Source organism: Myxine glutinosa, chromosome 11, assembly GCF_964187855.1.
Source record: "Myxine glutinosa chromosome 11, kmMyxGlut1.1, whole genome shotgun sequence".
Taxonomy (NCBI): Eukaryota; Metazoa; Chordata; class Myxini; order Myxiniformes; family Myxinidae; genus Myxine; species Myxine glutinosa.
In genome coordinates this window covers 8,958,746-8,974,196 of record NC_136271.1, presented here as the reverse complement: position 1 = coordinate 8,974,196, position 15,451 = coordinate 8,958,746, and the positions used below count along the sequence as shown (strand labels likewise).

The 15,451-nt window shown below is 44.2% G+C and overlaps 1 protein-coding gene across 4 annotated transcripts in view; it reads right to left on the bottom strand.

The window, feature by feature from the left end:
• TMEM62 (transmembrane protein 62) overlaps positions 1 to 15,451 on the bottom strand; it is a 113,210-nt gene that overhangs the window by 40,452 nt on the left and 57,307 nt on the right. For 2 of the 4 annotated variants that reach the window (XM_068130123.2, XM_068130128.2), the window contains exons 12-13: positions 3,544 to 3,642; positions 7 to 125 (exon numbers count right to left, since the gene is read on the bottom strand). In XM_068130123.2, the coding sequence (XP_067986224.1) occupies positions 7 to 125; positions 3,544 to 3,642 (218 nt within the window). The remainder of the gene's footprint in view (positions 1 to 6; positions 126 to 3,543; positions 3,643 to 15,451) is intronic. The other 2 variants (XR_013624890.1, XR_013624891.1) reach the window with 1 other exon arrangement.

Below are 15,451 nucleotides of genomic sequence, written 5' to 3'. Positions count from 1 at the left end.
GTTTACCTGGAAGATTCCAGTAAAGAACGTCAAGCTTCCCTGAAGGAACTGGTCCATGATAACAAGGCCAAAGGCGAAGCAAACACCAAAGTGCCCATCGATAATCTCCCCAACAAACCATGGGCCTACAAGAGAAATATACTGTGACAGTTTTCGAAGACCCCAGGTAAGCACATACCAATATACCGAGGAACCCTAGTGTTGTCATCTCCGTAATACATCGTGTTGCCAAATTGGGTTCCACCCACTCCGTTCGTATCAGTTGGAAAGGAATATGCATTTTATTTTAGAATTGAATCCCATTGTGACCATCTCTCTCAATCTCTCTCCACACCTCTGCAGGACATCCATACATGCTTTAACCCATGCTTCACACAACATTACAGAACCAACAGCATCAAACACCACATTATGAAGCTAACAATCTACCAGAGAAACATCAAAATGCACCGCGGGCCCGCACAGACCAGCCATGGTATATCTGCACCTGGTCAGATCCCAACGGCAATGACCTCGATGTCCGATGCCACGTTTTGGTCACAGGCCACAGCCCATGAAAGTCACCTGGAGATAGGGCGGGCCAATTGGAAGGCAAAGCTCTGGCCAAACCCCAACAGTAACACCTCAGCGCCAGTGAGCCCAAAAATAATCTGAACAAGGGCAGCATCGTGTCTCCCCATGGCCTATAAAACCCGGGATGGAGCGCAGAACGGGGTTGACGCATCTGGGGATTGACGTGAACAAACTGGTGTTACGAGAACAAGCTGGCGACTGCGGCACAGCAGAGGGCTGGTGGAGAGTGCGAGCGAGGTTCCATGCAAGGAACTGACCCAGCCAGTGGATAATTCCTGGACACGTTGGCCGCACATACACACTGACTCACACCACCTACTCTCCTCTTCTTTATTCCCCTCCCACCTATTTTTTGGGGAACATACGCCCACCGGCTTACCTCCATTGAGCGAGAGGCCGAAAATACATCTTGTACTCTTCTCTCCCCTCTATCTCTTTTCCTTACCTAGTTTCCTGGTGTGATTGAGGCACCTATGTTGTAGACCTGTGAATGAGTGACTGAATAAGAAGGGCTTCTGCGCTAGGGGTAAGAACTTTTCTTTTGTGACACTGCCTTGATAATCCATTTCACAAAATGTCTAATTTTCAGCTTCCATTGGTTAAACAGTATGTAGAACAGAAAGTCCACCCCGCCATTCCGTTGTGAGTAGCCATTAGCCAACGTTTCCACTTGTGGCATCGCTTGGCTGCCTGATAATCACAGTGGGACGTTGAGAGCTCAGTATTCTATCTGAGTTGTTTAATTCACTGGAAAGGTAAAGCGGATTCAGACACTGGACCCTGCCCAAATTAAACGTCTTGGACGACATCCGTAGTTGCTTAGCAATCTGCCACGCATCGGAAGTATCCGCGGTTCGTCGGCTTCAGGATCATTGGCCTGATAGTGAATTTGAGAGCTACCTTCGTGATCCCTACCACCCCCGAATCCACAATACTATACTAAATTGCCACCCAACGACGAGGGATATTAAAATGGCAGATGTTTTCATATCCTCCACAATCAATCCTCCTCGATGTATATAGATACTAGAACTAGATAGTCTGTTAGTTATGCACAATATAAGATGTATGATCATTATAAAAAACTCCATGTAAATATACAAGACTATAATATACGTATAAAAAAAGCCAAATCACGAAGGCAATTTGAGCCATTACTGCACCTTCTGCAATATCTCCAGTGTAGGGACACAACATGTGTGATAGAAAAGGCTGTTACAATAAAGTTATATCCTGTACAGTACAGTATGTCCAACACTGACGAGTCAAATTACGGGAGGAACTTGCCTCCATTTGGATTTCTATAAGGCGTCCCATCTGCCGACATCGACTGGGAATAGTACTGAAGTGGGAATAGCAGTGAATTAAGTGGTAACAGCCCTGGTGTTGGGCTAGTGGCTAGGGTGCCGGCTTGGGATCCTAGGATCCTGGGTTCGAATCCCGGTCGATCGCTGAATTAACGCCAGGGGGGTTGACTCAGCCTGTCATCCTTCCGAGGTCGGCTAATTGAGTACCAGTTCACTGGTAATTCCCTGTTTGTCGTTAAAGGCGGCAAAAAGGGTTGGCGTCAGGAAGGGCATCCGGCCATAAAACATTGCTTCAAAAAGGGGACAAAAAAACAACAACAACCACGGTTCCCGAAAAAGGCCAACCCCCGCTTAGCGGGGAAAAATGGCCTCTAAATGTGGTTATTATATTATTATAGTACTGGATCAAGTGGTAACAGTACTGGATCAAGTGGGAATAGAACTGGATTGAGTGGGCATAGTAGTGGATCGGGTGAGAATAATGCTGAAATGGGAATAGCAGTGAATCAAGTGGGAATAGTACTGTATCGAGTGGGAATAGTACTGGATCGAGAGGGAATAGTACTGGATCGAGGGAAAGAAGTACTGGATCGAGTGGAAGAAGTACTGGATCGAGTGGAAGTAGTACTGGATCGAGTGGAAGTAGTACTGGATCGAGTGGAAATAGTACTGGATCGAGTGGAAATAGTACTGGATCGAGTGGGAATGGTACGAGATTAAGTGGGAATGGTACTGAATTAAATGGGAATGGTAATGGATTAAGTGGGAATAGTACTGGATTAACTTGGAACAGTACTGAGATCTAAACTAAAACTAAACAAATTCAACACAAACTAGAAGAGCAATCAGAGATTGCAGACCCTCTGCCAGGATGTGTTTTCATTGGTTTTTAAGGCTTTTGTGTTAAAACAAATATGGCAGCCGAACCACATGACCGATGACGTCATCACTTTTTTTTCTCCACCAATTTATCCCTAGATGACTCAAGAAATTTCATCCTTATCGGATGAAGTTTTGTACTTGTCGAATTATGATGTCATAATTATCATTAAAATAATTATCCAGGTGGAGTTGTACCTATGGTGAAAATTTCCTGTCAATCGGACAAATGGTTGCAGAGAAAATCATATTTATTCTGTGCAAACAGACAGAGAGACAGACAGACAAACGGACTCAAATGCAATACCCTCTCCTCTGGCGAGGGTAGAACGGCACTCGGTAGTACGCATAGCCGCATACCTCCACCACGGACCACCAGGCTGACAGTTTGTTTTGTATCCCACTGATAGGCCGCATCCGGACCTTAACCAAAGTCGAATCGGCTTGTTCTTGCCACCTAAACAACTCGTCCACCAAGTTTCGTCATAACGCGTCCATAACTTTGAGATGTCATACTATATATCGTTTTTGGCTCTATCTCTCAATGGTGAAGAATCACTTCAAATTTTCATATCCGGATCAAGATCCAGAACTTCACCGAAATCAAATCAATTAGTCCTCATCACATACCCAACCTGTCCACAAAGTTTCGTCCAAATCTGCACACAACATTTTGAGATACCCTGCTCACAGACAGACAGAGACCAACATGTGTGAAAACATAACCTTCATCCAACTTTGGTGATCATAAAATATTTTGTTCATTACCGGTGAGAGACCTTACCTAGAGCAGTGTACAGGTTGAAAGCCACAAGAGGGTAGAACATCTGATTGCAGCTGCAGAATTCTTTTACCATTCCAAAATAGGTATGTGCCACTGCGCCTGCCAAAAGGATGCAGGAAAGACTCATATAGCCACCGGGTAACAACAGCCAAAACAGATCAAACAAGGGTGAGAATTGCTTTGCAATACATGTCCCCTACCAAGAATAAACACATCACTTTATTTGGGTGGTGTGTAATGCCATGTTCTGTGCCGAAAAAAGAAAAGAAAAGAACCCGATGTACATAAAGCAAAAACATGCGTACGGCTTATTGCATATATAATATATCGTGCTTATATAACTGGAATCATTGCAATTGCACTGGGCCGTGGACTAACACCCAGGCCTAAGGCTTGAAGCCTGCCGATCTGTGCTGCTTCATCGGGGGTGGAGTCAGGCCAGCTGTCTAGGCAATGGGTGTAAAGCAGTGGGTGGAGTCAAGCCAGCTGTAAACTGATCCAAGTACAGACTTGGCATTTAATATGGATTATTTTTTTTTTTCTTAACTTGGGTTTCCTTTCTGAACTCAGTATATCAATCTGGTGAGTTTCTTTTACGCTTCGGTGATTTCTTTGTTAAAAGAACCATGTCACTGACTGTCTGTCGCAGCAAGAAGTCAATAACAGGATTATATCACAGGTGGCGTGACAAAATGTACGGACAGGTACATTTGACGATTGGCTTCACAATCGGGTATATAAGGGTTGTTGCGTTCTGCATTAGTGGAAAACAACTGCTGCACGTCTACAAAAGTTATTTCCGCTTCCTCTGGAGATGGTCCGTCAACTCGACAATGCTGTTTGTCATAGAGTGGTGGCTTTACGAAATTCCGGCATGAAACAGCATGCTATTGCTCGGCAGTATGGCATCACTCAAGGGCAGGTGTCAAAGATCCCGAAACAAAATGCTCAGAGGGGTGTCCCTACTCCAATATCGAGGCCAGGACGTCCCCGCAGAACCACAAGGAGGGATGATCGCCAGCTGCATCGGTTAGTCCACAATTGCCGTACCAAGTCAGCTAATCGGCTTAGGGCTGAGTGGCAGCAACTGACAAATGTGCCTGTATCCAGAAGGCTAGTCAACCAACGACTGGTTCAAGCAGGCTATCGTGCCAGGCATCCCCTGAGAAAGCCACGCCTGACAAGACAACACCGCCAGCGCCAATTGCAGTGGGCCAGAGAGCACCGTCAATGGCAGCCAGGACACTGGAATCACGTGATCTTCAGTGACGAGTCTTGATTTCTGGTCTATCGTCAAGATGGCCATGTCCGAGTGCGAAGACAAGTGCATGAAGCCTACAACGAAGATTGTATAGTGCCAAGAGTCCAAGCTGGAGGTGGTGGGGTGACCGTTTGGGCTGCTTTTCATGCAGGGGGCAAAACTGACCTGGTTGTTCTGAATGGAAACCTGAACCAGTTCAAGTACAGGGCCATTCTGGAAGAAACATTGCTTCCATTTGCTCGTGCAGCCTTTCGAGGAAACTTTGTCTTCCAAGATGACAATGCGTGGCCTCATCGTGCTCGCATGATCCAACACTTTCTTGCTGACCGTGGTGTAGAGCATATGGAGTGGCCTGCCATGTCCCCGGATATGAATCCGATAGAGAACTTGTGGGCAGCATTAACACATCAAATTGACAACTTGGACCAGCAGCCTACCTCTGTGCATGAATTGCAGCAGGCTATTGTCACTGCATGGCAAGCGATTCCTGTCCAAACCTTGGCAAATCTCGTCAACAGCATGCCTCAACGTGTACGTGCTCTCCTGAATGCTCGTGGGGGTTGCACGACGTACTGAACTGTAATTTTACTGTCCGTAATCCCAGTCGTAATGTAACTTTTGCTTTTGTTAAAAAAAATTTTGGCTAATGTGCAAAATAAAGAAATACTTCTGGAAAACGTACAGAAGTTTAACACAGTACTGTCCGTGAATTGAGTTCAATATCAGTTTACATCACTTTCAAGGATCAATTTATTTGCTTTTTTTTTTTGTATTTTTTGTATACTGAATCGAGGCTCGTGAAAGAGCTAACATTTATTTCACAAACAAATCAACCACCCAAACAAAATATACAAAAAGAGGGAGCGTAAGACAAGATGGGGAGAGAAGGGGAAGCACACAACCACAACATTTGAGAGCAGGGAGAAGTGTGGGAGGGAGAGGGCTTGGGGGCAGGATGCGTGGGAAGGGGAGGGGGGGGGGGGAGAGGTATAAAACACAAGGGGACCGAAATTAGCGGGTGTAGAAAAGTTCAAGGTTTTGGATGGGGGAGGATAAGAGATGGTGGTGAACAGCTGTTTTAAAGACCTGGAGGGTGGAGTGGGATTGAAGAGAGTGAGGGAGTTTGTTCCAGAGGCGGGAGAAAAGAGGAATGAAGGAGTGAAGGTGAGCAGAGAGTCTTGATTTTGGCAGTTTAACCATAAGAGGGTTGCAGGCAGATCTTGTGCGACCTGTAGGAATATTTGGGGGACAGAGCCCAGAGAGGGCTGGGGGGGGCAAGGCCAGAGAGGAGTCGGTAGAAGACGGAAAGACCACCAACCTGCCTGCGGTGAGTGAGTGAAAAGCCCTTGGAGTTAGCTTCATCGCGGGAGATTCCAATGATTCTGAACGCTTTGGTTTCAACAGCGTGAAGACGGGCTAGGTGTGAGGCAGGAGCACCAGACCAGAGGGGAGAGCAGTATTCCATAGAGCTGCGGATGAAAGCCTTGTATGTGGTGACTGGTGAGGAGCTCAGGTGTGCCAAGGAAGGACTTCGCATGACGGAGGATGCCCAGTCGGCGACTGGCTTTGGAGGCCAGATTTGAAATGTGGTTTTCCCAGGAAAGATCATGGCAAATAGTGAGACCCAAAAGCTTGAGTGACAGAACTTCTTGGAGAGGATTATTCAGAAAGTGGATGGGAGGGTTTTCCAGTCGGTCTTTTCGGAGAGACATCGTAAGAGTGTGAGATTTATCAGGATTGAAAGACATGTTCCATTTGTTTGCCCAGTCTGTGATTTTGTCCAGGTCTGCAGAGAGTGAGGAGGCTGCAGACTGCCGATCTGAGGGATGAGGAATGGAGCGACAGAGAGTAGAGTCGTCAGCAAAGAGATAGAGAGGATTTTCAAGAGAGTCAGAGAGATCATTGATGAAGACCAGAAAAAGCACAGGGCCCAGAACACTACCTTGGGGAACTCCAGCCTGAACAGGAAGAGGAGATGAGAGAAACCCATTCAGGGCCACACGTTGACTACGACCAGAGAGGAAGTCCGCCAGCCATGCGTGGAGATTTCCATGGATACCAAAGGAGGAGTGTTTGGTGAGCAGAGCAGGGTGCCAGACCGTATCGAAGGCACGTGAAATGTCAAGGGAGACGGCTCTAATTTCCTGTTTGGCGTTGAGGACCTCCATCCATTGTTGAGAAAGCAGAAGCAGCATGTCCAGAGTAGAGTGACCAGGTCTGAAACCAAATTGATGATCAGAGATCAAGCCATTGGAGAAGAGGAAAGATTTCATATCTGAAGCAATGATGGATTCCATGACTTTGCTGATAATTGGGAGAAGGCTGATTGGTCTGTAGTTGCTGGGATCTGTTTTTGCACCTTTTTTGTGCAAAGCGGCGATGTTTGAAATGTCAAATGTGGTTTTTGTTTCTTTTAAAGGTCACATTAACAAAATCTAGAATAATTTCAACATAATTCCAATTAACTTTTGGTTCTAAGTCAACTTGAAAAGTAAGTTCACCCCCACAAAAAAAAAATTCCATATTACATGCCAAGTCTAATTATCAATCATCCAATTCATAAAAATAATAATTATCAATCATCCAACTCATAAAAATAATAATTATTTATCAATCATCCAATTCATAAAAATAATAATTATCAGTCATCCAATTCATAGAAATAATAATTATCAATCATTCAATTCATAAAAATAATAATTATCAATCATCCAATTCATAAAAATAATAGTCATCAATCATCCAATTCATAAAAATAATAATTATCAATCATCCAATTCATAAAAATAATCATTATCAATCATCCAATTCATAAAAATAAGAATTATCAATCCAATTCATAAAAATAATAATTATCAATCATCCAACTCATAAAAATAATTATTATCAATCATCCAATTCATTAAAATAATAATTATAAATCATCCAATTCATAAAAATAATAATTATCAATCATCCAATTCATAAAAATAATAATTATCAATCATACAATTCATAAAAATAATAATCAATCATCCAATTCATAAAAATAATAATTATTATCAATTTATTTTTTTTATATACTGAATCGAGGCTCGTGAAAGAGCTAACATTTACTTCACAAACAAATCAACCAGACAAACAAAACACACAAAAAGAGGGAGCGGAAAACAAGCTGGGGAAAGAAGGGGAAGCACACAAACACAACATTTGAGAGCAGGGAGATGTGTGGAAGGGAGAGGGCTTGGGGGGAGGAGGCGTGGGAAGGGGGGGGGGGGGGGGGTGGGTGGAGGGAGAAGTATAAAACATATGGACACTGCCAGGACTTCCAGGAAAGAAGTTGGAATTTCAAACAAGGTGGAATTGGGGTGAAATTAGCGGGGGTAGAAAAGATCAAGGTTTTGGATGGGGGAAGATAAGAGATGGTGGTGAACAGCAGTTTTAAAGACCTGGAGGGTGGAGTGGGATTGAAGAGAGTGAGGGAGTTTGTTCCAGAGGCGGGAGAAGAGAGGAATGAAGGAGTGAAGGTGAGCAATCATCCAATTCATAAAAATAATAATTATCAATCATCCAATTCATAAAAATAATAATTATCAATCATCCAATTCATAAAAATAATAATTATCAATCATCCAATTCATAAAAATAATAATTATCAATCATCCAATTCATAAAAATAATAATTATCAATCATCCAATGCATAAAAATAATAATTATCAATCATCCAATTCATAAAAATAATAATTATCAATCATCCAATTCATAAAAATAATAATTATCAATCATCCAATTCATAAAAATAACAATAATCACTCATCCAAGTCATAAAAATAATAATTATCAGTCATCCAATTCATAAAAATAATAATCAATCATCCAATTCATAAAAAATAATCAATCATCCAATTCATTAAAATAATAATTTTTTTTATGAATTGGATGATTGATAATTATTATTTTTATGAATTGGATGATTGATAATTATTATTTTTATGAATTGGATCATTGATTATTATTTTTATGAATTGGATGATTGATTATTATTTTTATGAATTGGATGATTGACAACACTTTTCCTGACAAATTTTAGAGTTGAGAATTGAATCACAAACATGTAATTTAGCCACTTTCACTCATCATCAGAATTTAGGTCTAAATAATGAAGACATTCTACAGCCAATGAATTTTTACTTTTACACATTTGCACAAATCAGTGCAAGCAACACCATGCTGACAAGAACATTTTGCTTTCACTTTGCGAGACGGGTTTTCGCAGCACGTTTTCCGACATGAACAGTCGGTAAAGCTCACACAGACTGCTTGGAGCAGGAAGAAAGTCACTGCAGACCATATTTAGCTAATCACCCACGACCTCAGCCATATCCATGTGGACTGGGAATGATTTGGAACTGATCAAAGCAGCGAGAATGCACAGCAGCTTGATCGTCGGCCCTGATGATACGTTTCACGAGAGAATCTTTAGTAGGTCGCATATGAGCCTCTGATTTAGTAAACATCAAAAACAAGTTATACCTTCACTGGTTTACACGGTCACACACTGAATACGAATCTTTCCAGAACTTTCACTACATCTTCATCAACTGTGCATGAGTTTCCCAACTGTTTTAGACCGTGGGCCGAATGGCTGAATTGTTTTGTTTGCATTAGTCAGGGCCCTTAGGGATATTTTGGGGCCGTTTGGTTCAAATTCTTCCAAAAGCACCAAATTTGGCCCAGATGTTGCCCATGCCATACTCTTTCGATTTTTGACGGGCGCCAAGACGGGCGCCCCCCCCCCCCCCCCGGGGGCCCCATATTGGCGAAATACTAAATGGCCGCCACCCGGATTAGAGGAAAATCAGTGAAATAAACAAAAGGGTTGGAATCATGTATGATACCACTTTTCAGGGGTTTTCGAGGTCGAGGAATCCAATTATGATGTTATTTTGATGATTCGAGGTCAAGGTCAACCCTCAAGGTCATCTTAAAGGTCATTTTTGAGTCAAACATGTCGGTTTTTGAGTTTTTTGTCAAGATTTACGCGAGGTTCATCATTTTATGTTTCTGGGTTGGGCAATCGAACTGACCTTATTTTTGACAATTAGGGGAAATATTTACATGTCTATTTCCTAATTTTCAGGCATATGCAGTTCATCAGTCTAATTACAAAGGTACGGATTTTGATGTTTTATGAACTGTATGCCATATCCTTGTGTTTAATTTTTGTGCGATCATGATCCGGGTTCATATATACATGTGTATACATTTTTTTATTTTTTTTTATTTTTGTATACAGAGTCGAGGCTCGTGAAAGAGCTAACATTTATCAAACAAACAAATCAAACAAACAAGCAAACAAAGTATATAAAAAGGGGAGCGGTCGACAAGATGGGGAGAGAAGGGGAGGAAGCACACAAACACAACATTTGAGAGCAGGGACATCGGGAGATGTTTTTGGAGGGAGAGGGCCTGGGGGGAGGCAGGATAGGTATAAAACGCAAGGACACCAAGGACTTCCAGGAAAGAAGTCAAAAGTCACCTCAAAAAAGTGGATTTGGGGTGAAATTAGCGGGGGTAGAAAAGATAAAGGTTTTGGATTGGGGAAGACAAGAGATGGTGGTGAACAGCCGTTTTAAAGACCTGGAGGGAGGAGTGGGATTGAAGAGAGTGAGGGAGTTTGTTCCCGAGGCGGGAGAAAAGAGAAATGAAGGAGTGAAGGTGAGCAGAGAGTCTTGATTTTGGCAGTTTAACCATAAGAGGGTTGCAGGCAGATCTTGTGCGACCTGCAGGAATATTTGGGGGACAGAGCCCAGAGAGAGCTGGGGGAGCAAGGCCGGAGAGGAGTCGGGAGAGATGGAAAGACCACCAACCTGCCTGCGGTGATTAAGTGAAAGGCCCTCGGAGATAGCGTCATCGCGGGAGATTCCAATGATTCTGAACGCTTTGGTTTCAACAGCGTGAAGACGAGCTAGGTGTGAGGCAGGAGCACCAGCCCAGAGGGGAGAGCAGTACTCCATTGAGTGCGGATGAAAGCCTTGTATGTGGTGAGGAGCTCAGGTGTGCCAAGGAAGGACTTCGCACGACGGAGGATGCCCAGTCGGCGACTGGCTTTGGAGGCCAGATTTGAAATGTGGTTTTCCCAGGAAAGATCATGGCAGATAGTGAGACCCAAAAGCTTGAGTGACAGAACTTCTTGGAGAGGATTATTCAGAAAGTGGATGGGAGGGTTGTCCAGTCGGTCTTTTCGGAGAGACATCGTAAGAGTGTGAGATTTGTCAGGATTGAAAGACATGTTCCACTTGTTTGCCCAGTCTGTGATTTTGTCCAGGTCTGCAGAGAGTGAGGAGGCTGCAGACTGCCAATCTGAGGGATGAGGAATGGAGCGGCAGAGAGTGGAGTCATCAGCAAAGAGATAGAGAGGATTTTCAAAAGAGTCAGAGAGATCATTGATGAAGACCAGAAAAAGCACAGGGCCCAGAACACTGCCTTGGGGAACTCCAGCCTGAACAAGAAGAGGAGATGAGAGAAACCCATTCAGGGCCACACGTTGACGACGACTAGAGAGGAAGTCCGCCAGCCATGCGTGGAGATTTCCATGGATACCAAAGGAGGAGAGTTTGGTGAGCAGAGCGGGGTGCCAGACCGTATCGAAGGCACGTGATATGTCGAGGGAGACAGCTCTAATTTCCTGTTTGGCATTGAGGACCCCCATCCATTGTTGAGACAGCAGAAGCAGCATGTCCAGAGTAGAGTGACCTGGTCTGAAACCAAATTGATGATCAGAGATCAAGCCATTGGAGAAGAGGAAAGATTTCATATCCGAAGCAATGATGGATTCCATGACTTTGCTGATAATTGGGAGAAGGCTGATTGGTCTGTAGTTGCTAGGATCTGTTTTTGCACCTTTTTTGTGCAAAGCGGTGATGTTGGCTGATTTCCAAGCAGATGGCAGTTGACGTTGAGCAAAAGAGAGGGTGAAGAGAACAGAGAGAGGGAGTGAAAGAGCGGAAGAACAGGATTTTAGGACCCGTGCGCTGATGCCGTCAGGTCCAGTTGCAGAATCAGAGTCGAGGGTTGCCAGAAACTTTTCCACCTTGTCAGGAGGAAAGGACACGGAGTCCCGGAGCAGCTGGGTACGACTGGGTATGGTGGGTACAGAGAGGGATGGGTTTGCGACACAAGATTTAGAGGCAAACACAGAGTTGAGGCATTCAGCTTTTTCACGTGCGAAGTCAGCTGTGTAGCCGTTTGAGGTAAGGGAGGGGATGGAGGGGGAACAAACACCAGAAACAGATTTGACCAGACGCCACCAGGATTTGGAAGAGGGAGACAGATAAGAGAGTTCGGTCTTGAGAACGGAGAGATATTGTTTCCTGGCTCTCCTGAGGGTGGCCACACACTTGTTTCGGGCTTTGTGAAAGGAAATGAGATTTCCTTCCATTGGATTTGCTTTCCAGGAGACGAAGGCAAGTTGTTTCTGGGCAACAGCCTCACCACAAGATTCCGTGTACCATGGACGGGAGGAAGGGTATGACAACTGAAGACGAGATGGGATAAATCTGTGCATGAGAGCAATTTACTTTGGAAGAATTCCCAGGATGAGTTGATGTCAGAGGTGGTAGAGATGGGAGACCAGTCCAGATGATTGATGGCTGCTTGAAGACCGTGCCAGTTGGCCTGAGTGAAATGCCAGACTCGTCAACGCTGAGCAGGCTCCCTGAGAATGGTCAGAGAGATGTCCACTTTAACAAGGACATGATCAGATGATCCGATTGGAGCAGAAGAAGAGCAGCAGACATTTTCAGGGAAGTTAGTCATAACCAAGTCCAGAAGAGAAGATGCTCCGTTGACTGAGATCCGGGTCGAGAAATTGACAGATTGTGTCAGTCCCAGTGAGTCGCAGAAGTCCTTTGCTGAGGAGCCATGGCTGGTGAGAGAGGTACCCACACCCAGCCAACTGGCATGGTGACAATTGAAATCACCACATATGAGGAAGAGAGAGTTGGGATGAGTCGATAGAAGTTGGTCCATATTATCAGACAGCGAGATGTAGATGGAGTCATCACTGTTTGGTGGACGGTACAACACACATATGAACAAGAGGTGGGAGCGAAGGGGAAGCCATAGCCAGAGGTATTCCTGGGGGTGAGGTGGAGAGAGTGCAGTGCAGGGCGAGTGAGGAAGAGAGTTTTTGATAAAGATAGCAACCCCACCTCCAGGACGAGGCTCAGGTCTATCATACCGGAGGAGGGAGTAACCCGGGAGAGATACTAAGGAATCAGAGACATCATGAAGGAGGAAAGTTTCTGTTTAGCAGATCACGTCTGGTTTGACAGAAGCAACCTGTATGGAGAGATCAGTTAAGTTTGAACGAAGGCCCCAGATGTTTGAGGTCCATACCGTTAATGAAGAGGAAGGGGGAGCATCGGATACAGAACAGGGGGGGAGGAGGGGTAGGGTAAGATGTGGAAGAGGTAGGGAGAGCTGTTGAAGGTGTGTCAGAGATTTCAGAATAGCTCGGACAAAGGGAAGGATGGGGCGGACAAAAGGTTTGATGGCGATTGGGTGAGGCACAATGAGGTGTTATTTGAGGAGGGGGAAGAGCGAGGCAGAAGGTTGGGGGAGATAGAGGTGAGAGTTGGAAGGGGGAAGAAGCGGGGAGGACGCTTTGAGGAGGGGGAGTGAGAGGGGGGAAATTGAGAAGAAATTGAGGGTGGGGAGATTTGAAGGGGAGGGGCGAGGGGGGAGTTTGGGAGGGAAGGGACAAGGGGAGGGATTTGAAAGGGATGGGATATGGGGGAGATTTGGAGGGGAGGGGTGAGGGAGGAGTCTAGGAGGGGAGGGGCGAGGGGGAGTCTTGGAGGGGAGGGGTGAGGGGGTAGTTTAGGAGGGAGGGGGCAAGGGGGGAGATTTGAAAGGGATGGGTGATGGGGAGGATTAGGAGGGGAGGGGAAAGGGGGAAGATTTGAAAGGGATAGGTGATGGGGAAGATTTGGAGGGGAGGAGTGATGGGGAAGATTTGGAGGGGAGGGGTTATGGGGAAGATTTGGAGGGGAGGGGTGAGATTGGATTTTAGAAAGTGTACGATTAATGGGAAACGAACATTTATTGCAAAATGAGTTTCTTGTGACCTTCAAGTTAAAAATACGTTTAAGGACGCAGGATGGAGGATGGAGTGCAGGGGAGTTTAGGGAATGTAGAAAAAAGGCACTATAGGAGATGAAATTTTTTTTTTCGGATGAATAGATTTGGTGAGCAAGTCGAAAGCAGCCTTTTAAAGAAGAAGAAGAAAAAGGTGTTCTAATATATGACGGAATACAGAACTTGAAGGGAAAGTGTAAACATTGAAGGTTAATAACAGTGAAAACTATCTGGGGAAATGGGGGAGAAACACGTGGTCGTAGAACGAACGAACGAATAAGAATGAATAAACGAATGAGAACAAGAATAAGAACAGAGAAGGAAATGTTTTTTTTTTGTTTGTTTTTTTTAGTTGAGATTTACACAAGGAAGTAGGCTATGTGGTGAAAAGACTGGGAAAACAGATAACGAAAGTTATTGGATCACAAACGACGGACCGCTGAGAGAAAAACAAAGCCTCAAGGTTGTACACTGTACAAGGCCTCAAGACACGACACGAATTAACACGATTTTCAATACAGGTATGAAAGATTTGCACCGAAAATCTTCCTTGGGACACAATATACGTACACACACCATAAAATAAATACAGTTATAACGAAAATACAAATGGGAACAATTACTTAACTTCGATTTCAAATCGCTCGCGACGCGGCAAAGGCCTTGCTCGCGACGCGGCAAACAGACGATTAATTTATGAAAGATAAACACCGAGAAACTTCCAAGGTGCACACTATAACTTCACACACCGAAAGATAAATACAGTTTCGACAAAATACAATTGTGAACAGACAACTTTAAATGGTCATGTGATAAATACATGTCATAAATATGACGTCATAGGTCATGTGACCTGGCGGCCATATTGGATTTTATGAAAACCTTAAAAATGGATCCCTGCCTTCATTTTTCGATCGATTGATTTTGAACTTCGACCACTTATAGTACCGCCATGTGATTAGATGCATATCCTAATTATGACGTCATAGGTCAGGTGACATGGCGGGATGGACCGGTATGGTCCCCGGATCATACCGCCCTTGGTGCCCGTCAAAAATCGAAAGAGTATGGCATGGGCAACATCTGCGCCAAATTTGATGCTTTTGGAAGAATTTGAACCAAAATATCCCTAAGGGCCCTGACTACATCTGAATTTGGGTCGATTGCATGACCATTCCAGTTGTTTTCAAAACTACAGGTATAACGCCAGAGGTGAGACGTTAGCCATTTTTATTGGCGGTAAAAAATACATGCGGGTCAGTAAATATACTCGGTCATTTGAAATCATGTTATCACTTCGATAATAAATATAATTCTAAAATAATCAAACTTTTCCTCACAAAAAAAAAGTAAATCCACATGCCTGCGAGTTATATTCTTTAACAACTGTGCTGTGATGGTGGTGATGGGGCGGGATGCTCTTGGCCCCAATATTTTTTGTTGGGCTGAACATTCGTGTGTGTGTGTGTGTGTGTGTGTGTGTGTGTGTGTGTGTGTGTGTGTGTGTGTGTGTGTGTGTGTGTGTG